The sequence below is a fragment of the Argiope bruennichi genome, chromosome 10 (genome assembly GCF_947563725.1).
Source record: "Argiope bruennichi chromosome 10, qqArgBrue1.1, whole genome shotgun sequence".
NCBI classification, from domain to species: Eukaryota; Metazoa; Arthropoda; class Arachnida; order Araneae; family Araneidae; genus Argiope; species Argiope bruennichi.
This window is the reverse complement of record NC_079160.1, coordinates 119,782,932-119,810,405: the sequence shown is the minus strand read 5'-3', so window position 1 is coordinate 119,810,405 and position 27,474 is coordinate 119,782,932. Positions and strand designations below refer to the sequence as shown.

The following is a 27,474-nucleotide window of genomic DNA, read 5'->3' as shown; positions in this document are numbered from 1 at the left end:
ATTTAATATTTTAATTTATCAATTATTATCAATTAAGAATTATAATATCAATTTATCAATTATAATTTGATATTATAATTTATCAATTATGAATTATTATATCCATTTATCAATTATAATTTAATATTATAATTTATCAATTATTAGTAATTACGAATAATAAAATAATTTATCAGTTATAATTAAATCTTTACAAAATAGGTCAAGTTAATTAAAAGAGTAGAGTAAGATAACTACTCTTTTATAAATAAGAAAAAATAAGTAAAACCATTATGATCCAGAATTATATCTGAAGGAATAATCATTACTTTTAAAACTTAATATTCCCAAACCATAATTTTCCTGTAATGAAATATTTTACAAAAAGATGCAAAATATGATTTGATATTCTACCCATGGTGATTATGGTTTTTTTTAAATTTATTTACTAGCCGCCTTTGGCGACCAGCCGGTTCGCCAATCTTAATGTTCGTTAACATTTTAATAATTAAATATTTTATGCAATTCCAACTTTAATAGATTCTTCAGCAAAATATTTTAAAACTTCAAATTTTGATAGTCATATAATTCACTCATAATATTATAAAGGCCTTCAGTCATAACGTGATATGTATCTCTCTAATTTTCTGTTACCCCTCGTAGAATTTATGCTTTAAATTAAAGTGTTAATGATTAATCTGCAATTAATATAATAATATTTTTTACTGAAACAAAGCATTTTTTTTAATAATATGATTACTGATTTATTTTTTATTTAAGAACGTAAAATAAAGATTAAATAGAACTGTGAAACCTCAAATATAAAAACATAAATACCCTTAAATATTTGAAGTATCGTATTTTTTATGCTTAGTTTTGTCAATCACTAATGCTCTTAAAATCTAGTCTTTTTTTTTTTTTTTTTTTTTTTTTTTTTTTTTTTAATTCTGCGCAATTCCTTTTGTTAAAAAAGACATTTAAGAAAGTTTACAATCAAAGCTTTCTAAACATTAAATAAATCGAAATGTTCCGTAAACAATAAATTTATTCATTAGGTTTAAAAATGAATGTCCGCGAAATTTTAACAAATTAGAAACAAATATAACTTTTCTCAGAAAGTTCCTTTCATGAGTAGGGAAATCGAGTATGTTATTGCGTTTCCCAATCTTACGAAGTTTCAATTTTAATTCAATTTTTAAAAACAAGTTCCTTATTGATGCACATTTTCACTCTGTTGAACAAATGCAAAAGAAAACGAAATGATATTTTAGGATATCAAACTGAAAAAACAAATAATGAAGATAATTATTATCTCAAGATATTGAAAGAAACGAAAGGAAAAAGAAAAGAAATAAATTGATGAATATATATATGAATATCAATATGATGATGATCAAATGAGGAATATCAATAAAATCAACGGGAGTGATCATACTCGGCCTTCTCTTATGCGAACTTTGCTTTATTTTCACCTTATACGATTCTTTATGACTGAGAAAATAAATAAGGAAAGGCGTAAACTCTAAAAGTAAATCACGTATCGTGGTGACGCAACAGGCCTATGGAAAACAATGATGCAGTTAGGCACGATTTTGTGCTTCTTAATGTAATGAAGAAAGCTAAGTCTACATTTTAGATATCTTCATTTCGATGAAATGGATCTAAAATTTCACAAAAAATCGATCACAAGATCGCATACAAAATTTCATTTATCGCATCTAAGTCTCTGCATTGTTGTATTTACATACACGCGAATGGATACGCCATCCACCCACCATCGGATCTAATGCGAAATGTGATTTTAAAAAATCAACAATTTCGATGACTGAACCATATGTAAATTTTTATCCATCTAACTTTTTGTATTTTTCAGCTATTATATTGCCGCATTGAAAAGAGGCAGTCAACTCTCCCTGGTCGAATGGTCATAGCACTGGTCTCTTACTCAAGAGATTGTGAGTTCGAATCCCGCTAGAGATAATGCGATTAACAGTTCTGTGTAAATATTTAATTCCTTGATTTTATGTTTTCCTTTATTTCATGCTCCAGAAGATTCGGGACATTTCTTTAGTTTTCCAGACAAGTATTCTGGACTTTTTTTACTGTCTCCAGAAAAGTATTCTGGAACTTTCCCTGTTAGTATAAAGGCAGAAGATCTGTCAGTCACTGTGTTCTGAGTTCAGAGATGAGTTAATAAATAGGTTTAGTTCTACTTCTTGTGTGTGTCATTGAGTTCTCCACTAAAGTATCTACTTGGCAATATTCACGAGCAGCTCAGGCAGACAAGTGTTGTTATATTTCGTCCAAAATTGCTGATAATATCCAGTTTCGGTATGAAAAACCCAAGTGAAATTTGATAGATCTAGTTTGTTCCATTTTGGAATTATCATAACAACAGACAGACAGAATTCCAAAAACTGATTTTCGAACTCTGGTAGGTAACGAGGAAACGTAGAGATTTATTCAAATATAGGGAATGATTTTTTAAAAAATCAATTACAACACTTTTTTTGTAACTTCGTGTGTACGAGAAAATAATATGAAATAAATAAATACATAAAGTGATTATTGTGATACAATATAAAGACTAATGATACGATGATCATTTTTCTAAAGCCCCAATAGGTCTCATGAAAAATAATCAAGGACAAAATGAAGATTCAAGCATTCGTCACACAGGTGAACCAATTTTCCGATTCCTCTCCGAAGAACGTTCAGTTCAACCGAATCAGTTTGAGTCAAAATTCATATAGAAATATGATCGCTTTTCGATATAATCGCTGTGAATATTCAAACATTTGTCACACAGGTGAACCAATTTTCCGATCCTTCTCCGAAGAACGTTCAGTTCAATCGAATCAGTTTGCATCAAAAATCATACACAAGCATGATCGCTTTTCGATATAGTCGCTATGAAGATTCAAGCATTCGTCACACCGGTGAACCAATTTTCCGATTCCTCTCCGAAGAACGTTCAGTTCAACCGAATCAGTTTGAGTCAAAATTCATATAGAAATATGATCGCTTTTCGATATAATCGCTGTGAATATTCAAACATTTGTCACACAGGTGAACCAATTTTCCGATCCTTCTCCGAAGAACGTTCAGTTCAATCGAATCAGTTTGTATCAAAAATCATACACAAGCATGATCGCTTTTCGATATAGTCACTATGAAGATTCAAGCATTCGTCACACCGGTGAACCAATTTTCCGATTCCTCTCCGAAGAACGCTCAGTTCAATCGAATCAGTTTGAGTCAAAATTCATATAGAAACATGATCGCTTTTCGATATAATCGCTGTGAATATTCAAACATTTGTCACACAGGTGAACCAATTTTCCGATCCTTCTCCGAAGAACGTTCAGTTCAATCGAATCAGTTTGTATCAAAAATCATACACAAGCATGATCGCTTTTCGATATAGTCGCTGTGAAGATTCAAGCATTCGTCACACCGGTGAACCAATTTTCCGATTCCTCTCCGAAGAACGCTCAGTTCAATCGAATCAGTTTGAGTCAAAATTCATATAGAAATATGATCGCTTTTCGATATAATCGCTGTGAATATTCAAACATTTGTCACACAGGTGAACCAATTTTCCGATCCTTCTCCGAAGAACGTTGTTACCAATAATGTGAAATAAAATCCAAAAATCTTTTAAAGTTTCTCATGAGTCTGAAAGCTTTCACCTTCAAGCTAGTTCTACAATTTTAAAAGATTAAAATCACTTGACCCTAAGTCACGTTCTCGGTGAAAGGAGAATAAAGGTGCAGTCTAGCGTAGAATAAGATCTCATTCAGAGAGTTGGTCTAAGGGTTCGAAAGAAATGAAGGGTGATGGAATTTCAAGCAATGAACTGACCGACCATCATGACCGAATTTTGACTTAGCAGGATTGGCATTCAGACATTTCTACTTCATATTCTTTTCTTCAAAGGCAGCTTGAGGAATTCTCAAACTAATAAAGAGCTTCAAAATAACTTTAATGTCCGTCTCACCTCTCGTTACTGATGGTAATATTCTTCAAAGATAAGATCAGAAACCGGATTCACCGATATGACATATACTTGAATTTTCACAGCTATTATGTTGAAAATTCACCTTTGGTAATAAATTCATTTAGTTCGCCACTCTTGTCTTTTTTATAATCCGTAGGAGTTTGAAATACACATACACACAAAAACACACATATTCATAAGGTTTTTTTAACTGTAATATAATCTAATGTTTAACGGCTTTAAAACTGATAAGAATTTTTTCTTCAGCGATATTTCGCATCCAATTCATATCAGGTTTAAAAGTAACAACAAAATTTCAATCACAACGATAGTGAGTTGAACTTTCCTGGCGAAATAGAACTAATGATTAACAAGAAATTAATTCATCCAAATCTTAAAATAATATCTAGTTACTCTCGTTACTACGAGGTTACAACTAGAAATTCATCCTTTTATCACCAATAAATCTTCTTTTAGTTCTTGCTTTCGTTTTTATGGCTTTACTAACACAACCATATGAGGTTTTTCCCATGTCATTTTTAACACCATTCCATAAAATATTTTATGTTTAAGCTTGTAGTTTTCTCCAGAACTCAAACAAGCTCTAAAGTTTTTGAATAACAATTGGACATATTTTTGACGGGTATTCACTTCATTATTTGAATTATTTCCGAAATACTTGGCACGGTTTAAAAATTCCACCAAGTTTCATTTCCACAACAACGATTACACGCTAGAAATATTCAGACACAATAAAAAATATCACACATGCCAAAGTATTGATCCTCACTCAGTCATTTGCAGCTGGGAAAAGTCAAAGCCTTTAACGTAATCGTTATGCCGATGTATAAAATCAAATTTGAATTGTAATAGATTCAAAAGTTCACAACATCCATAAAATTAAATATATTTGGTTTTTCATATAACTAATAACACATTCATTCATGTGCATGAGACGCAAACTTTTTTTCTTTCTTTCTGAAGATATCTCATAAAGGATTAAAGTCAGGGCAGTTTATATGTTTTATGTACAGGATGTTCATTAAATAAAGGTAGATGTTTTGAGACTTTTAAATATCAATTTATAATTATATTTTGTGAAAAATGATTAAATTAGACATGAACATAGAAGAATATAACAAGAATACTGAAAAAAGATATTTTTTAAAAAATGGAGCTTGAAATGTAAATGACAACCGCTACAGACAACTTATTGTTGAAGAATTAAGTAAAATAAAGTATATTACATATCAAATGCATAGAATTTGTTTAATGAGATAAAAAAATTAAAATGACACAAGAACACGGTTTTATGAATGATAATACAGCAAATCGCGTGTAGCACGACAAATAGGATAATGATTGCTGAAATTTACAGTAATGTATTATGTGATTTTGAAGTAAATGTTCAAGGTGTCATATTTTCCATCTGAAACGATACATATTTTGCATATAGCTATATTTGAAACTTTTTGTTAAGAATTTGTCAAACTGAAACAAAAAAAATCCATGGAGTCATGAAATATATAATTTTTTTGAATTTTAAGATGTCACAAAGCATATTTTTATGTGATAATATCTAATGAAGTTATCAAAAGAGAACGTTAATTGCATATACAATTTAAACTAATTAAAAAGTTGTGATTAACATCTCAATCTATCCCCTGAATCGCACATTTTTAGCTTCCAAAGTATATCAGCGGAAAATAGTCAGTTCTATGATAGAAGTTCCTAACCATTCCTAGACTCCTCCTCCTGCTTACAGTAAAAATAGATTCCACCTTTCCCCCCACCATAATTATGCAAAATATTAAAATTGTTGCTTATTAACAATGAATGTTCTTCAGTTATAGTTAATAAGCAACTGTTCAAAAGTTATATAACTTTTTGTGCAAATATCTATAACTTATCCGAGCAAAAAATTTCGAAAAGAAGGGCAGTTAATGGACTAAATAGAAATAAAAACAACTATAAAATGTAGCAAAAAATGATTAATTACGAATTTAAAAATAAATACATAATTAAAACAGAAATAAAAATATTAATGCAATGGTTGAAGCTGATGGAGTTTTAGTTATTTATAAATTTCACATTCCGATATCGTTAACATCAGTTTCAAATTGCCATGTTCTGTTATGAAAAGTCTGTTCCTTTTTTTAGTAAATAAGCTGTTGAACTAAATCCATACTCAAACATGATAAAGCAAAACCAATTAAAAATTTCATGACTTTTACCCACAATTAAGGGTAGAGAACTTGCACGGAGTTTTAGAGTCATGATTCTTTCTATAAATTTCTGAGTTTTAATTCTTCATTAGTTGCGAATTCTAGAAGTATATTTATTCTAAATTTGAGTCTGCTATATTCTGTACTCGTCAAAATATCTAAACTCCTGAATCAGAGTTAGGGTTTTAAAGTTAGGAGTTCGCATCTGATAATTATGCAGATAAAAGGGACAGAAATATTTTTGAACTCCAACCAAAGTAATAGACATCGATGGAGGATTATATATATATATATATATATATATATATATATATATATATATATACTGGTTGGAATTGTGTTCTATATGAATATCACTCCAATTATCGCATACAATCATTATGTGACCTTTTCCATAGCTTGGCTTGCTTGGTTTTGTAGAGATAGTTCTGATCAATCAATTTGCTCAAATGTTTACCGTGAATTTATTATGTTCTTCAATTCTCAGCAAGGTTTTAAACCTTTAAAGCTCAGAAAAGATGGCTTAGAATTCACTTTCAGCTGATAATTCTTGCTCGCTTAATAATGCACGCTCGCTTAAAAGAAGTGTCACTGGATTCATTAATTTTCACAAACGAGATTTTTTTTTCAATAGTTCCTTTTATTTTCAAATTTGCTCTGCACATATACAAATCTACACATGATTCTCTGAAAGCAAGGCTATATATTTTTTTTGTTGCAAATGGATTTTAGAACATCTTTTTACTTTCAAACATACACAGCATATAAAAAAAATTGATTTCCACATTTTGATGGATCTTCAAATTTCAGACATCTCTGAACTCTATGTTAAAGTTGGCCGTATTTCATCTATTAATTAATCCACCTTTTTGAATGGGACTGTCAGTCCGTGTGAATATGAAAACAATAACTCAAAAATTTAGAAAGCTGCATAGATGAATTTGAGATTTTGTTTTTATACATAAAAGTAGGTCTGTATCAATGTTTGAATGCAATCCTTCGAAAAGAAGTCTGTCTGATTATACTTTCGTTTAGATATTAAGAAGTTAATTCATAAATAGAACATTGAAATTGGATGGGTTAAATTTTATACATGATTGTAATTTCGAACCTGCACTAAATTTTGAACAAATTATTTCAAAGTTATGCAGTCTTTATATTCATCTATCCTTATGTATAGGAATATGCTAATTTAAACATGAAACTAAACTAGATGAGGTAAATTTGATTTGAAGTCTCTAAGCAAGTATGAGGCTTGAAGATAAGATATTGAATTAAATCCATTTGGAGTTAAATTACTAAAATATATCCTCAAATCCATTTAGAAATCACATCAATAGATGACATCTTAAATTTTGAAAGGACAAGGTTTATCCCCCAAATAATCATTGAATAACCTCAAAATATATATTAGTCTAATAGTGTTAAACAGAATCTCAGATTTCCGCAGTTCACGGTCTCCGAACACTGTGTCACTTCGTTCAACAGAACATTGTGTTGCATTCACTGAATATATTACCCACCGGAGAGCTATGATGTCATTTTAGGTAATTATTAATCTAACTTGTCACGAATTTGAAAAATCTTTTAATAATCTGCTTGCGTTTATGTCTTATCTACAAAATCTTCAAATATTCTCATATTTTACGTCTTCTTTTTCCAGAGGAGGAACCGTCTGACGTGTACGAAAAGAAACTCGGCCATTTTCAGGTATCTCTTCAAGGTATAAGGAAACTTTTATGACCTCATAAATAATTTCATGGCCCTTCTGGGGTTTTTTTTCCTTCTCACTTTTTCAGACTTCGAAGATAAATATTTGTGAAATTGCTAGCATAGTAAAAAGAACTATAGAGACTCTAAATTTATATTTTCAAAATATTATTTAAAATAGCATGAAATTCTCTTCATTTAGAAAACATTTTTTCATTATACGACATTATTTTAACACGATCCACAATAACTTTTAGGGAAAATTTACAAAATTTTCAAGTACCGTATGCACTATTCTAATGGATTCTTATTTGTAGCTTTCATAAAAAATTGGCCCTCAAATGAAATATAAAGATTTAAAACAGTATTTGATCTGTTAATTAAATCCATATAAGATTGGTTGCAGTGGATTTGTCATAGAGCCTCTAGAGCTTTTACTCCTCACAATTTATTAATTAGATTCTCAACGACCAAATAGAAGAGTCTCTACATATTGTTCAAGCGCTCGATCTATTAATTAAGGTTGCAGTTGTTGGATGAAAGAGTTTCTGTATGTTACTCTAGTGCACGATCTATAAAGTAGAGCTACATCTGCCGTTTAGAAGAGTCTTTACATGTTATTCTAATACACGATCTATTATTAATTAAAGAAGCAATGGCTATTAAAAAGAATCTTCATATTTCTCTAATGCCCCATTTATTAATTAGGATCAGAACGATCCGGTAAAAAGAGACCTAAATACTACCTTAATTCTCGGTATATTAAAGAAACTGATAATGGCCATATGGATGAGTTTTTGTATGGGGACATACTTTACGATCTATTAAGTAGGATCCCAGACCTAGAGAGCATTAGAATTCGACTTTCTGAAGACTTGTAAAATGGAGCCAAAATGACCTGGCAATAAAATCTCTACACATATAAATCCTGTGATCACAGCGTCCAGATAGAAGAGTCTCTACATATTGTTAAAGCTTTATTAATTAAAGTGGCATTTGATGGATAAAAACGTTTCTGTATGTTATTTTAGTGCATGATCTATTAAATAGGGCCACAGCAGACGGATAGAAGAGTCTCTATATGTTACTCTAATGCACGATCTATTATTAATTAAAGCCACAATGGCTGGATAAAAGAATCTCCATATTTCTCTAATGTTCCATCTCTTAATTAGGGCCACAACGGTCAGGTAGAAAGATCTATGCGTTTCCCTAATGTTCTATCTATCAATCAGGACCACAACGATCAGTTAGAAAGATCTACACGTTACCCTAATGCTCGATGTATTAATTAGGGCCACAACGATCGGTTAGGAAGCTCTACACATTACCCTAATGTACGATCTATTAATGAAGCTGATAAAGTTTTCATGGGAGAATTTCTGTTATGTTGACATACTTCACGTAAGATCCCAGAGCTTAGAGGAAAAGTATCAGAATTCAACTCTCTGAAGATTTGTTAAATGGAACCAAAATTACCTGGCAATAGAATCTTTACGCATATAAATGCTGTAACGTCTATTTATTAAGGCCATAGTGGCTTAGTGCAAGAGTCGTAACATATTGATTTGCTGAACTACTATTAATTAGGACTGTAATGACCTGCTCTGTAAGGACTGTAATACTGCTGAAGTAATGCTACCGCATATTGAATCTAATGTTGGAGGTTAAAAGGTCTCAAAGTTAAATTTGTATAAGAATTTGGAAAGTAAAACATCACCTCAGTTTTCATCTTTATGTCAGGAGAATTATGAGGTTCACTCTAAAATGTGTTCTAAATGGGAATTAATGTCGCAAACTATGTCATAAAACATGCATTAATTATTTTAAGTAAAAAAATATAATAGATAAACAAAGCATTTGCTAGAAAGGAAAATCATTGAGATAAAGAATTACTAAAATTTTACAACCTATAAAAATATGGTATGTTTTATACCAATTTCTGCAATTTTATTAATGATTTTTTTTTTCAAAAAATCAAATGGATGCTTTCTCTGTTATAAATTCTTATAAAATAAGTTAAACTGTTATAAGAATTTCTTATAAGTCTGTCATAAATTCTTATTATAATTTCTTATTAAATAATCGTGAAAAGTTTCATGACCTTTAGAGTTTTCACTTCTTCGCGAATGTCAAATAGCTTAGTTTTCTGCAATCTATGATATAATGAAGGAATTTTTTGACTGGTAAACTGATGGCGGGCAATCACTAATGAAGGCATCGCCTTCAACCATTCCCGAGCTGCCGCTTACACGAATGCTAATAATCATGACTATGATCGAATTATTCTGTTGTGCTTCTTTTTACAGCATTAGTATACCCGTAATGTTTACATTTTTTTTTCAGAAATACTACCAGCAGAGCGCAGTTTTTCATATTACCAAGCAATATTATATCAGAAAATTTTCAGTTCCATAGAATTTAATTAAATTCACTCAAATATAAATTTTATCTTAATTTGAATATCAACCATCTGTTACAACCACCTGTTTCACCGGGAATACTAGATTTGTTTCATATAAATTGAACCTGTTATGAATAGTCTGATATCCATGATTTCTTAAAATGTAATTTTAAGATTATAATTGTTTCAGACATTTAACTTATGTTTTTCTATAATTGTTCTATGTATGGTCTACAGGAATGTCACTGGAATTAACCAATTGCTCGTCTACATCTAATATCCACTAACAAGAGTTCAACTTCTTATTTTTCATGTAAATTATACATCTGATTTTGACATTAAAACAGTAATGTCCAACAGAACGTTAACTGAGCTTAAACATGCCAAAAAATGAATTAAATCTAGGCAGCGATAAATTTTAATCTTATTGAACTTATTTACTCTCTTAAAGGTCTCTGCTCACAGATTTAGCAGAAAAAAAAAATAGAAGATATAAAAAAGAAAGTAAAATTTATTAGGATATTACTTTAGCTTTCTGCAGTTCAAGGAAAACTTACAATTAAGCATTTCGGTAAACAATGAAAAGGGTTGGAGTTTCATTACAATAACGAAAAGTGATGTAAATTATGCATTAAGAAATTTCCAATTTCTTAAAACTGCAGGGCAACTCATTTGATATCATTGAAAAGATATATATTTTTAATTTTTTTAAAGTAAAAAGGAAACAATTTTTATGCGATAAAGTTTCAAGAAGTTATCGATATAGAACGCCCCAAATTAGAATTAATAAAAAATTTAAATAAAATTTTGAAAAATCCTGTGTATTTGCTCATTCTCAAATACCAAAGTATTGGCAATTCAAAGTAGTTTGGTAATTCCAGGTTTAATGATCTGACCTGTAGAGCCCCAATACGACATCTCGATTTTATCATAAGTAACTATTAATATGTAATGGTGCTTTTTTATCTTTAAAAAATCGAAACTTTGGTTTAAACAATTTTTTTATCACATTATTGAAACATTTACACTCGTTAAAACCAAATGTGCAAACAATTTTGTTACACGCTCACAGCTGTCTGAATATGTGAAATCTCTTCCATTTTTACATCTTATTTGTTATATCATAAAACTCTGATGTATGGAAAAAATCCATCATATTTACACGCCCATATGATGGATTTTTATCATATGGGCGTGATGAAATGCGTCAGATGGTAGTTAAAGGGTTAAAACTCCAATGCATGATTTATGCAGTTAATGGTGCCTCTTTAACAAAGACCCTAATGGAGAATCTCTCATTTTTTCACTGTATGGCAACAAATCTGAGACAGAACAACTTGTATTGTTCTATAATTATTTTCATTCAAATTTCACAAATTTAGATACATTTGAAACATTTGAGAGTTGCATTAGATTAAGATCTAACGGCCATGTATTATAACATATAAGAACGTATTTGAAAATAGTTTTTATAAAAATTTGCGATAGATACTATTTAGAACGATTTTAAATTATTTCAATGGTTACCTTAAGAAAGATCTATCATTAATACACAATTCTTCCTCGAAATGGGTGTTGATTTGCCTAAAATAGCAATATTCAAAATTTAAGAACTCACAATTTTGACCACAGAAGGATAGATATTTTTCTGTATAAAATATTAGTGAACAAATGTTATTTTACTAAATATGACCAACAGAATCGAAAAACAATATAAAAATTTAGGTATCATAACTTTTTTTTTCTTTAGAAATACATCTATTATCTCAAAAGCTTTAAAGATGGTTAAACTATTTGGAGTCCTTTTCCAAATGGAGTTATATAACTGTCTCTAATGGTCGCTGATCGGGATTACAAAGATCAGGATGACACGTACATTAAAATCTAATCGCTTCTCGTCCGCGATTAGAATTTACAGTACGTGTAATCCTGATTATAAATCAATTGAATATGTTTGTGGTTCATAAATTGCAAATTTAAGACTATATTCTTTTTAATATATTATATAATATATTGAATTTTTTCTTACATATGATATTTATAGGCGTATAGAGAATGTATGGTATGGAAAAAAAATACAAATACTTGCAAGATATAATTTCTTCTATGATAACTCGCATTCCTAAAATGATTTAAAATAACATAGAAAAAAAAAGGCTTTCTTCTAAGATGCCTTTCAAATTTTCAGATAATGCTTATTACATTTTTTTATCATATATTAACTTGGAATGCGCACAATTAGTTCTTTTTATTGTTAGAAATATTTGTAATTGCAAAGAGGATAAATTAATTGCGTTGTAATTAAATGTAATTGCGTTGGATAAATATCTTTCAAAACCTGTAAGAATTTTTTCCTTTTTTAAACTTGTGCGCAGTATTTACATATTTACGATCCTTCAGATATCGATTGGTATATTGGACAGAGTATTAATGCTTTTTTTTTTCATTATGCGTCATTGACGTCACCCATTTCTGCATGAAATGATGCGTAAGCATTTCAGTTGTTTTATGTGCGCTACCTCCAGAATCTTATGCCAAAGGTAAAAAAAAAAAAATAACGATGTCATCATAATAAAAATTCGATCGATAAAACAATTCATTGTGAGATGATATGACATAGCTTTACTATCTAATAAAATGAAGTTTAAAATTATGAGGGCAGTAATGCATCACGAAAAAAAAAATAACGATACTGTTCTCAAGAAAGTTTTTTCTATGGTTTCGTTTAAGAATGTTGCTTTTGGAATGCGATCTAAAATATTTCTGTCGGAATTGGTTTTACAACTATGAAAAATCCTCTAAAAGAATTCAAAATTATCTTTTTCACTAACATTTTTTCAGTTCACCATTTTAAGATTAACAAACGATTTTTGAAGTTTTAATCCGAAGAAAATTTACTTTTTCACATTTAAAAAACATCTTCGTAGTGACACTAGTTTAAATATTTTATTTGTTTTAATTCATATAATTTTTATTAACCAGTTTATTTTTAATGAGTATACTCGTCATGGTAAAAGTATAACATTTTGCGTTATGACGAGTCTATTTGTCAGGAATAATAAGTAGTAACAATCTACAGTTTCTATTACAATTTTAGTAAAAACTGAAACATTTTCGTAATTTCATGATGTTTAAAATATTTGGAGGCCAAGTCGAAATTAAAAGAATAAATAAAAGATTAGTATGCGTTGTACCACGCTTTGTTCAATACCATTCTCTAACAAAAATTAAGATAATAAATTGATATTTTATGTTTATTTTCGTTCTTATGCAAAAAAAAAAATGTATGTTAGTTTAAGTAAATAAATAAATGTGATTATTGAAATAAAAACATAAAAGTTATTTCATTACAACATAATTTCAAAGTATGCATACTTTGTGTTTAACGAGTATACTCGTCATCGCTTCATTTTTGCGACACAATTTAGAAACGCATTCTCTGAAGAGGTCGAAGTAGTTAACTGGTTAAAATATAGTTTCAATATAGGGTAAGATAGCTGTCTTACAATTAAAAAAAAATCTTACACCTGTCATTGTGAGCTACCTAAGTTATATAATAGAAATTAATAAACATTGCTAAAAAAAAGGGCAGGACGTAAATATAACTAAACTGAATTTTATTAATTCGGTGTAGATATATTTAACTACAGCTTTGAAGCAACAGGTGACACAGTTTAGAATGGATCTTATAATACCTGGTTCAAATGATAAGGATGGGCGTAAAGCTGATATCTCCTTTTTCAAACTTTTGACAACAAAATCATCTTTATAAATGTACTAAACAGCAAAAAAAAAAAAAACTTTTTTATTTTTATTTTTTTAAAATCATATTTATTGTTTCCCAAAATTGCTACCAGGTAACGCAACTGTTTGGTTATTAATTAATTTCTGCTAAATTAATAATTAATTCCTTGAAGTATTATAACAGTATATTACTATCAAAATATACAGGTATACAAAATCTCCTTCCTATAGCACATGATAAAATCAGTGAATAATCGATTCCAAAATTTGATCTTTAGAATAACCAAACAGTGAAAAAAAAACAGGCTTTATTTGATGGCAGAATGTCGGAAGGCGACAGTGGATTCGTGATCAAGTCGCGACAGCGATAGGTTTCAGGTTCAAAAGCAGAGCCCATCTCAATTTCTCTACGAATTTGTGAATAGAGATCTGGATCTCTAATCGAGATAAAAAAAATAATCTATTAATATGACAAGAAAATTTGCAGTGTCTAGTTCGAGTGTCATCTTTATTAACTAGTTCTGGGATTATGCGCACTCATTGACGAAAAGTAAAATATAGCCAAATAAGAAGTTTCTACTTATTGGTTTTGTAAATAGAGCATTTTTTAAAACTGATCTTGAGAGTGGTCCAGTCACATATCTCCCGTGATTCTGGCTTGTTTTATCTGCTCTGGCTTTCTATCTGCTCTGTTATTTCACGCTGAAATTTGAATTATTTACTTGGTACAGAAGACCATTTCATTGGAAACGACAGAAAACAATTCTGCTACTGATAATTAAGCATTAGTTCCTTCTATTTGATAAACCATTAAAAGCGATATCATATATGAACGAACTATTACTCATAAATTTAAAAATCGAATAATAGTTTCACCTTCATTAGGTGGGGTTTGTTTCGCTCTTTGTAAAACACCGGACACTTGGGCTAACGTACATTGAGTGTTATTGGCGAATCCAAGTCGACAAATCGCGATACTAGGAGGACTGATGAATTGATAGACGAGGAAATAGTCCTGCTCATTAAGAATAAAAGAACAAGTTTTAAGGATGGTTAAGTGTGCCTCATGGTATTAAAATGTCTCGAAAAGACGGACTAAATATTGTTGGCACAGCTTTGCCAATATATTGAACGTCAACAGAAAGTCTGAAATACAGATACTATATTTTTCACGTGATGGCTTTATTCAACAAGTAAAAAAGCATTATTCTTCAGGAAAGCAATTTACTATTGCAAATATTAAAAAAAAATAACTGCTTAGTATCTAAAGATTCATTTTCATATCAAATTAAGCTTACGTTATTTGCTTGTTGGTTATGTCTTATGCTTTTTTAATCTCAAAAATCAGGATATCGTAAAAGATAGTGTTTAATAATAAACATTTCCCGTAAAAATTACTCATTTCCCCATTTTTACATCATCATTATTTAAAATTTTCATTACTTCGGAATTGGGATATTTTGCTTTGTAGTCAAATTAGCAAAAATAAATAAATAAATAAAAGAAAGAAACAAAAATTATACTTAATACCTCATCTTTTATATCATTCCCCACCACCTTCTTTTTTTCTTTTAAACCGGCACTTGAAAATAATGGAATCTACGCTATTAAATGAACTCTACCTCACATATATTAGAAACTTTAGACGAAGGATAGTATAAACATTCATTTATCTTTATATATCCTTTATTATACCTTATATTTGTTTTGCTTGATTCTTAAATGTAGCAATGATAATACATATACAGAAATGTATTTCATATCGTGGCAACATAAGGTACTTGAATAGGTTAAAAAGCCGATTTTTTTGCGAAAATATGAAATTTTCTTGTTTCATGTTTTTGATATTTGAACAATTTTCTTTATAAAATTGAAGTTCGTTTCTAAGTCTATTTTTATTGAGAAATTGTACTGATTTTTATTCTTACATTTATATATATTTTAATGTTATATTACGTCTTTAAAAACTTTTTTCTCAAATTTTAATTCTTGGTAGAATTTTCTTACGAAGACTTTTATAAATTAAAATCCAATGCGTAGTTTTTGTTCACATTTGATATGACAATTTTTCAATATGTTTTGCAGTTTTAGAAGTAAAGAATAAGTAATGGATTAAGTTAGAAATATTCTATAGTCGTTTCCATGCTTCATAAAAAGGCAAAAAAAAAAAAAAAAAGTGGAAAATTTTATGTTATTTATTAATTGAATCCCAATATTTAAAGAATGGCCGGAAATACAGCTTATCTTTTATTTCGAGAACTAGGTAATATATTTCTCAAGGTATTTGCAAAATTGCAATCAAATCCTTTTGATAAACCACTAAACTAAATGATTTTTGCCTTACACCTGTTTTTAGCTAAAAAAATGCCCCTTAACTAATTAAACAAAAGCTTATGTCGTTTAAACGGTACATTTTGGTTTCATAGATGTTTTTTTCAATCTTTTTTATGCAATATTGTAACTATTCTAGAGTGTTTTTTCAAAAAATGAATCGTGAACATAATCACATCCTTAATTGTACCAACGACAATAATCATATAGAAAATGTGTCTGATATCCTTACAATGCAATTGGGTGTAAGAACAATTATTAAAGTACTGAAAAGTTTTGATGCAGGTTATATTCGATTTTTTTTGTAATTTATTGGAATTAAATCAAGATTGATCTCGTATTTTTTTGTAAAATTTATATTACAGATAATTTACTATCCTTTTGATTTTAAGGTTGTGTAATTTTTTTTTACGATAGTTGAGAAAACATTTTGATGATTTCTTATTAATAATCTGACAAAATTCTTAAAAACCTTTCCCCTTCTTTTATTTAAGAAGCAACTACATTCCAAGTGTGATCACCCTAAGTTTAATATTTTGCCATATATAACATTTTGAACAATTTCTCCTTGGTGCTTGATGGAATTTAGAAAATAATATGCCTGCAGATATGCATTATCATGTCAAAACTTTCTTCTCGAAGTTTTCAAACTGATAGAAATTTAGTAAATCAATTTTGCATTAAAAAAAAAGAATTTTATTGGATTCCTTAACGTTTGTAAAGTGATACTTCTTTGAACAAGGTGAGAATGAAATTTTGGTTATTGCTGAAAGTTTAAAATCGAATACCCCACCCAAATAACAATATAGTGTTAGTTATTAAAAAAGAGAAGTCTATGCATGATTTACACATGGAGACTTCTAGTTAGTATATTGCTATATTGCAATAAATGAATGTTTTGCCATTTAATTCAAAATTAATTTCCTTAAGACAGAAAAATGTATTGATATTCATCTTAATTTCAAATGTACAATGGTACAAGTGATGAAAACCATGAATAATTTTTAAAAAACATGCATAATGGACTATTATGTATTTTTTATAAAAAAAATATTCATGGTTAGCATCGTTTTAAAAATGGATCCGTTATATCATTTGAAGTGATGTAGTGTCTTTACATTGAATTATCCGATACAATGCGCAGAGGTCCAGATGGATGGGTGGTCAGGTCTTGATTTCGGAATCGGAAGGTTTCATGTTCTAGACCCACTTCCACCGAAGAACCGTCACGTAAGCAGGTCTGGTGCACCCCAAATCTGCCGCGAACAAACTTTCTCCCGCTGGTGTGGTGTAGAAGTTTGGGGAGGGAGCTACCCTCTCAGGTGTCGCCTTCGTCATCTGACCGTGGTTCAAAATAACCATAGTGTTGCTTTAAGATGGGACGTTTAATTAAATTAAATTAAACCTATGCAGAAATTTCTTTTGAGTTTCATATTGGTTCCGCATCCTGATGAGCAATGAATGCGCCGATTCCTTTGTTTCATTTCTATTCTTTAATTTATTTCCTGCTTTGACAATGTAGTGATTTGACAGTGTAGTAGGCACTAAAACTACTGATTTATTTCCATTGCGTTCATTGAATTGCAGCTCTTTGCAGATTCGTTTTTCACATATGTTTTATATTTTTTCTTCCTTTCGCCTCCCCTTAAACTTTTGTTCTTTTTGCTTTTTAGTCCTTTTTACTTTCCGTATTCAGTTTTTTTTTATTATTGTGACATTTTTACATGTATTTTGTTTGTATATTATTTTGTTATATATAGAAATTTTACCTAACAACAACAACAAAAAAAAAAAAAAAAAAGATAAAAATAATAATAAAAAAAACCTTGCTTCGAAGTTGAAAAGCAAATATTTTCCGCACGTGTTATTTTCTTTTAATTCATGAGAAATGGCAAAAAAGTTCATACTATCGATAGTATAGAATGTGAAAAAAGCTTTAAAACATATGATTTATTAATGAAATTCCAAAACTGAATTCTAGAATTAAAATGTAAATAATTTCTGCATTTGTGTGCATGTGTATATGTGTTCCTTTTAAGTTCACGAAATGAGATAGATTAAACTGAATATTGACGAAAACATAGAATAAGAAGCTATAACAGCTGCAGTTCAAGAAAATTATAATAAGTGTTATGTTGTATTTTTAATAGTTATACTTGTAGTTTTATAATTTTTAAAATGTTGTTAATATCAGAAGAGAACGAATAAAGTTGTAGATATTGGCAACAAAAAAAAAAAAAAAGAAATGGTTCTCCATATGAACCAGTAAACAAACAACCTAATACAGTTTCAAGTTTATTTCCTCATATTCAGATGCGAGTTTTCTTTTCTTTTCTTTATTTTCTCTTCTTTTTTGAATCATTAATAGAATTAAAACACCACTTTACTCTTTGATGATATAAATTCCTGAATGGGTTTCAAAAATATAACTTCTGCTGCGCATAGGTAATTGCATGCCCTTGTATTTTTTGAAAAAAAAACTTGTTTTGTTTCATGATTTTAATAATGCAATTCTTGAGTCAGTTTTTTTTTTAAAATTCTTTTCCTGCTGTACTAGAAATATTGTCGTATATATATTAACGATGGCAAAACAATGTTTTAATATTTTCAGAACTTAAATGTTATTAATTAATTATTAATTAAATTAAATTTTGAACTTTTAGAATAATGCCTTGTAGTGAGTTTATGAAATAAAGGTTAAAAAAAGAAAATGATTAAAAAATTATACTGTCAACACACTAATAAAAATATGTTCTTAAAAATTATTTTCTATTAAATTTATTAATGCTATATTTGTAATCAGGAAATATTTCAAAAATATTAATAAGATATAATATCTTTCTACCCTTTGTTGCTTTAGAATCATATATGAATTTTTACTTCTTTACAAATTCTCTGTTTTAACAGAAAAGATATTATATATATATACCAAATAAGATAAAAAACGAAAATTATTAAATAATTTTTTTGTTGTAGTTTGAAATATTCAAATGAACGTAAATGCTCAATGTATCATTATTATTAAAATGTATAGTTATTGCTCTTTTACTAATTTGATTATTATTAAAAATATATAATTATAGTTATTATTAAAATGTATAGCTATTGCTCTTTCAATAACATGATTACTATTAAAAATGTATAGTTATAATTGTTAAAAATGTATAGTTATAGTTATTAAAAATGTATAGTTATAGTTATTAAAAATGTATAGTTATTATTAAAAATTTATTGTTATTGCTCTTTTTAATTGCATGATGATGAAGATAGTATTAGTCAAGTTGATGAAGATAGTAATAGTCAAATAATTTTTTTTTATTCTTAAACAAAATAAAATCTGTATTAAAAAAATTAGATTAAAACACGAAAATTTCATAAAAGCAAATAAAACATTTTAGGAATTTTGATAATTAACATACTTTTGAAGAATTTTATATATATATATTTCTACTAAAAATATTTATGTTTCACGGAAAAAAAAATTAAATATGGTAGGAAATGTGTAGGGAAACGTACGCGAGATAGTTGCCTTTATTGTTATGTAAATGTGAAAATATGATAAATAAAATACTTTTAGGGCTATACATCATACATATTGATAAGCCTTCAAATTATTGAATTCATGTTAATAGTAAAATTCTTAAGTAATCATAAATGATTTTATAAAACATTAATTTTAATCTAGAAATTTATATTAAATTTAGAATCTAATACCACTTTTTAATAGTTTCTCTTTATTATCTGCTTTTATTTTTAATGTTAAAACAAAAATGTTGTTGAGCATTTCCAATATTCGTAAAATTTTTAATTATTCTTTGAGCTTAATTGAATTATTTTTAGCTTGAATAATTGTTTGTTTAAAAAAATAAATATTGGGCCGAAACTTACCAAGAGTTCCTAGGTGAGCAAGTGCCTCCTTCGTTCTCACTTCGGAGTTCTCCGAACTTTTCCGAGTGGGAAGAGCAGGCAATGTCCAATTGAATGCGCTACCGCCGGGATCTGTAAACAGAGAGCGAAAGGCCACTCCGATCGCGCCGAGGGTTGCCAAATTTCGTGCTGGCGAAAACTGTTTCTCGCCAAAACACTGAATCAGCGGGCTATCACCAGGTTCAAAGAAAAGAAAGCCCTCATCAGAAAAGAAAAGAGGAAGTGGAACATAGGGCCAGATTATTAAATAAACAAAACTGAAAACTTCTTAGCTTTCCCTCCTACAAACAAATTTTTTATAGATTTTTAATAAAAGTTTGTACTTTCTTTTGATTTATTTGTTCAAGGGTTGGAGAGTATTAAATCAAGTATGGTTTAATTTTCAGAAAGAAATTCTTAGGATTTTGTTTTCTTCTTTTTCAAGTGCTTGCAGATGAGTGCATGTTTAAATTTAAATTTATTTAATTATTTTTAAATAATTTTTTATTTATTTATTCAATTTAATTTGAATTTAAAATTTTTTGTAATTAATTTTAAATTTATTTGATTCACAGTTGGTTGTTGAATCAAAAGTCCATTCTTCTGCAAATCATTTTTCGTTATCAAATTGCATGAGACATTGGAATCACGTTTTTTGAAAACGATCTCCAGTTAAACGCTTTGTTATTTTTAATTGTTAACTATTTTTATTTTGAAATTTGTTTATTTAAAAATTAAGATCAATAAAACTGAAATTGAAAAGGGGAACTGTTGAATTACCTACGTAATTTAATCTTCCCATCGAAAATTACAATGTCCAAAGGTTCTTGTCACATTTTTTTAAATATTTAATAACAAATATAAGCATTCATTTGACTGGCAAAAAAATTTATTTTTCTGAAATAATTTTAGAATTTAAATTACAGTCTGGTACTAATTTTTTTAAAAAATTATAATAATTAATTTATGAAATAGTTAAAGATTTCAATTCTTATAATTTGTAGATACGTAATAGATAGAATAATACCTTTTCGCTTCTTCCGCAGATAAAATAATACATAAGTTTGTTATTGAAAAGCCTCGTGAAAGTCATGGAATCAGTATATCTAAAGGTGCAATAAATCGTTGATATAAGGATCAAATACTTTTAAAAATTTGCAATTGGCTGAAAAATAATTCTTACTATTGTAATAAATTTCTAATCTTGCAATTTATGAAGATCCGTGAAATTATTTACACATCTTTTAAACTTGTGGTAATCTGAATAAAAGGGTGGGAAAAAAATTGGTACTGAATGCGTGGAAAAATGTAATTATAAATTAGTTCAGCTTATTATTAAAATAATATTTTACAGTGACATATAATACAGAAATATCACCTCCCTGCTAGCCCATTCGTCGAACGATACAGCTTCATCAAGATGAAGCTGGTAATCCTTCATTTAAACCCACTATTAATTTATTGAAAAAATATGAAACAAGAAACTAATATCAGTCGATATCTTTTAAATTTCTGCTAAACACTAGAAGAATTATTAATACATTTTCTCTCATTTGGACTTCTGCAAAGGGCAATAGGCAATAATAAAGTTTCAATGTGTAATAAGAAAGTCGGCAAAAGATGTGAGAAAAATTACGTAAGTAAGAATTTTAGAAACAACATTATTATCATAAAAAATTAAGATTAGAATGAAAGTTAAGAAAAAGTTCAATAGCAAATAAAAGTATTTAAAATTCAAGAATTTCATGTAATAACGGATTTATTTTACGTCAAAAATCGTTCCAAAAATGTAAGAGCAATCTCTGTTTAACTTGGTTCTGGAATAAGGTAAATTCTCGAAAGATCGGATTTAGTTTAGTTCTTTATTAAAGTCTCTTACTTTATATTACTTTTTGTAATCTTAATGTTCGTTCTTTGCAAATCAATAATATTTTTGTTTTGAAATTTTTTGTAATATGGTATCACAAGCAAAATTAAAAAAAGTTGATAATTTTGTAGATCTAAATAACCTTTCTCTATGAAAATCGAAAAAATTGTAAATCATGATAGTTATGGTGCTGATTCAGAACCAAAAATTGCATACTGAAGAAATTTTTTTCGCATTTGGTATTTACATCGAACGGATTGCGCAACCAGAAGTTATAGACAAATTTTGATAAAATAAATTTTTATACTCGTAAGATGTTGAATGCTTTACAGCAAATCTTATAATAAGCATGTTATAAATAATTTTAAATTCTAAAAATTAATGCATAATAATCGGTTTTTGGAACTTTTTACTAATTTTAAGCCCCGTTCGAGAATAGAAGATAAGATACTCTTTTTTTAAATTTCTTTTTTATATTTCTAATAAATTAATAATATTATCTTGGCTTAACGATACGGGGAAAATTATTTTTTTTCTCTTCCTATCCAACTGCCAGTCGGAAATCCGCTATTAACTACAATGGTTCCAAAATCGCAACATTTTTTTTTCTAAAATTGTGTTAGGCAGCATAACTTTTAAATTCAGTTTCGTAGGTCACAACACTGAGCACAGCCCGAATCCAAGTAAATACTTGCCTTAATTGAATTATGAGATAACATTCCAACCAAAATGAAGTGCAGTGGAATTAACTGAATCTGGTGGCGAGCAAGCATAGAATAAAAATCGTAAATGTTAAAAATTGGATAAATTTAATTCAATTTGCCTTTTCTTATTTCTGAAAAGCTGAGATTTCGACAACTGGGGCACAATTTTCGCTCCACATAAACAAGTATTGTGTGAAAATCATTGTGGCTGTAACATTCCCCGTTTCCCAGTACTGATAAGACATTTACAGCCAGCTGTGTCGTCGCTGTTACTTACTAAACTCCTCGAGATAGCCAGATGGTGTATCTTTTCACCTGGGTGGTCTCTCACCTGTTCATTAGCGATTACAGTGAAAGACCACATGTGGAATTCCTCGTCCAAGAGGTATTGATAGTACCTTCAAAGAGAAAGGGGTGTCCAAATATCTGGATGCTAGATGTTTCTCTTTGTGAAAGTACCTCCCCACGACCCACTGGCGCCGCTGAGAGAGCATATTTCTGAACCCCGATTGGCCGAAAGAGAGCTCAAATGACCAATGTAAATTAAAAGACGGAGATTGTCACCGAAATAAAGTCCGGAGATTTTTTTTTTTTTTTTTTTTTTTTTTTAGGAGGAGAGAAGAAACGAATTGCAGAGAGACTATTGGACTACGCCCACGAGTTCGGAGTCCGTGAACCAACTCAGTTTCAAGAAACTCTTCGACTTCGACTCTTGTACCTCCTACTACAGGTGTAAATAACTATTTATTTAATCAAGATTAGAACAAGTTGCTGTTTTGTATATATAGGGCTGTAAAATAAAGGATTGTCTTGAAATTCTGCTTCGTTATTTGATCAGTCTAGATCAAGACATTACATGGCAAAGGTAATTATGTCCAACTTAATTTCACATTTTAGAAAATGAGTAGTATTCTAAGAGCTAATTCATCCTACTCATATATATTATTATATTTATATACTATTGTCTAACACTTTCATTATATATATGAATGTTATATTTAATGAGAGAAGCTACTTTATGTTATATATATAAGTTTTAAAATACGTTTTATTTATTTTTTATATAAAGTGTTAAAAAAATTATTAACAAAGAACTCTGGAGTGGGAGAACACAAATTCACACTCACACTCACGCTCACACACACACACACACACACACACAGTTTAGGAATCACTAACGCATTTTCATCCAATCCGATGGGGAAAAGAGAAAATCGGCATTTTTAGCAAGTTGAATAACAACTTCAAATACGAGAGAAAAATCTTAAATAAAATGGCTTATAAAATAAATATTGCATAAAATTGGATGTTACTTTCATGTGAAAGGCGATTCGTATTTCCAAGTAGAACACGAAACGCCTGCCTTCTGAAAAGACTTTTTCGCTATCTAACAGGAAAATTCTATTTTATGCAGTCGAATATTTTTTATATGAAGAAAAATGCACAACAATATTTTTATCACTTTAATTTATTTAGATGGCGATCCAAAATTATATAATTAAAAAGCATGACAATATATCAAGCAGACGGATTATGGACAGCATAAAAGAAGGGAAGAAGTTGCCGTATTAGTTTTATGTGCTTTTGAATATAGGTTATTAAACTGAGAAGAAAGGTTTCAATTAAAAAATTATCAAGATTGAAATAGCTATAAAATTATAAATTTATAATTTACAGCTATTGAATGAATAAATTAAGAATGAATATATATTTTTAAATGAATGTATAAATGAATTATAAATTTAAATAATAATAATTTTAATAAATGAATTATAAATTTAAGATGGCATAATTTGATTAAAGGAAAATTAAAAATTAAAATGAATTTATTTTATTTTTTACCTAATTTCAGTAAAAATTTTGGAATTGTATTAAAGTGTGTGCAAAACAGAATTGAGACATTGGTAAAATTTTTAAATCGATCTTTGCATTATTTTTTGACAAAAAAAAAAAAAAAAAAAAAAAAAAAACTTTTCATGCATTGAAAAAAAGTGTTTATAAATACTAAAATCCATTTCGCGAAAGAAAAAATATAATAGATTTCAATTCTCTAAATGTTGTTCTGCAATTTCAAATTGCTTTTCCATGATCAGTATTCAGATATAAGCTGTAAAAATTATATCAGAGTTATCTCAGGGATGATATTCGTCTCATAAGATGTTTAAATATTCAAAATATTTGAGTAAAATATTTGTTCTCAATTTAATGGCCCTTTATTTAAAAGTAAAAAAAAATTATTTTTCCTTAAAATCTTCCCAATTTCCTTATCCGATCCATTATTAGTCTGTATAACATAGAGGCATGTTTTGGATGATCAACCCAGCAGATAAAAGCAACCAAAAATGTGTTAAATATTTTTTTTCACATTTTGTTATTTATGATGTCATTCCAATTAAATAATTTTTAATTGGAAATAGCCGCACAACTCACAAAATGATTTCGACTTTATTTGCATATTCATGAATTATCAAACTGTAGACTCTATCCATCTTTAAAGAAAGAAGACGACTTTTGGGATAGGTCGAAGTGATTTTTTGGGATAAAGCTCCAATGCCTTCAAATATGAAAGTTGATTATATCGATATATTGGTTCATAATATCGATATATTGCCTCAGGATATTGATAAAAGTACAGATTCATTTCGAGAAAAGATTGTTATTTTAGTGAGTAGATGAATCCTCTCTGTTTACAAAAGAAAACCAAACAAAGGAGAATCTTTCTCATGAAATATAGGTTGGATTCACAACACAGTAAAAAAATTGACCCAAAATATGTGATTGTTAGTGCTGTAGAAGATAACTATGCCGAGTGATTTTTGAAATTTGGAAATGGAATATTTATACCCTCCAGCAGTTACGGAAATTCTGTAATTGCTATCGAAATTTGGTGAAACTACGGAGCTACAAATACATAGTAAAAAACTACGATTTACTGTAAAAAAATGCAGATAATACCTTCTAAAACCCCTTCACAACAGTGCTAGTAGTGAAATTTTTTTTAGCATTGTTATAAAAACGGAATTTTGTCCTAGTATAAATGCAAAAACTTTGGAGTCACTCGTAATAACAAAAAATGCGTATAGGAGTTTGTTTTAATGTTAAACTGAGCAATAATAATAATAATAAAAAAAAAAACCCAAAGGTGTTTGCTATGGAATGAAAAAAAAAATTAAATTTCTAATAAATAGTACTAATTTACGTTATGTGATTTAAAAAAAACTATTTCACTTATGTATTTAGTCAATAATAAATGTATGTTAAATAATTTTGAATAATGTTTGAAAATATTAGTTTTAATTAATTAAATTCTTTGGAAATATTTATTCGTTAATAATTTGTCGATATTTCGTTATATATAATGTATTGTTAAGAAGAGTTACCGATGATTGGGCAACCAATGTTGAAAGATATGCCGATAAAAATTTAAATGTATAAATATCGATGTACATTATGAATGTACTTTAATTTCATGCTTGACTAAAGAAATTTACGTCACATTGATATATATATATTTGAAATGCGTACTCCTTCGTCAAAATTAATCCTTTGTATATTTGACGGAGATGTTGAATATGTTAACACTGTAATTATAACCCGTATTGCAATTCAATAATTTTCAACGCAATCGATTTTATTGAATCCGTCTATCTAAATTTGTCATCTAATTGAATTTTTCGTATCATCCACTCCTTCAAGTTTTCTCACCCTTAAGTTAACTGTAAAACTTGGAAACAAATTAAAATCTTTAGCTGGAACGACGGCTAAATTAATGAAATACTGTTAATTGCGAAAGAGATTCTCTTATCTCATCTGTACTGTTCCAACAATTGAACAAGCATTATGTAAAAAAATAATTTTGAAAATCAAACTAACATCTTTCAAAATCAAGTTGGCCTTCGTATTTTCTAAGAAATAATTTCCACATCGTCTGACCTTACTATTACTATCAATAAATATTTGGCCTGTTTTATTTTGAAATGATATATACAATACTTTCAAAAGCTCTCGAGTGAAAAAAAAAAAAAAAAAAAAAAAAAAAAAAAAAAAAAACCCTTGAAAATTAAAATATACATAATTTTGTTTCAATTCAGAAATTCAGATAGATATATGTACAGAAAATGTATGCACAGTCTTTGATAAATATAATAATTAAGTATTTAAAAAAATGAAAAAATTTTATCTAATATTTTATTTTATTTTTTTCAAAAAAATTTATATCGTTATTCTTTTGCGAAACCTTTATTTTTAAACCCATGATTTGCCAAGCGATTTTATATTACTTTAAAAAACATTTGATAAAAGTATTTGAAAGTAATGTAACATCGTTTGGCAGATCCTGTCAATCTGTTTTTAAAAATAAAAATTTCGTAAAAAAAAGAACGAACTTTTGTTTATCTTCTACGGAACAAGGAATTAAACTAAATATAATTTAGCTAATATATATTTATATGCTGTTTAATAAATTGATCTACAAAATTTGGTCGATATTTTTTTTATCTTAAGCATGAGATGATGGATAAAAACATAAAAGATCGCATCAAACATAAATGAACTTTTTAAAGTTATCTGTATTAAATGTATTTTCAATTGGTAATGTTTATTCT

General features: G+C 28.5%; 1 protein-coding gene across 1 annotated transcript in view; it reads right to left on the bottom strand.

The window, feature by feature from the left end:
• The window catches only part of LOC129987761 (uncharacterized), a 185,002-nt gene extending 163,262 nt beyond the window's left edge, over nucleotides 1–21,740 (bottom strand). Inside the window, exons 1-2 of the mRNA XM_056095701.1 lie at nucleotides 21,678–21,740; nucleotides 20,282–20,477 (exon numbers count right to left, since the gene is read on the bottom strand). Of these exons, the coding sequence (XP_055951676.1) occupies nucleotides 20,282–20,477; nucleotides 21,678–21,740 (259 nt within the window). The remainder of the gene's footprint in view (nucleotides 1–20,281; nucleotides 20,478–21,677) is intronic.
• Nucleotides 21,741–27,474: the final 5,734 nt, after the last annotated feature.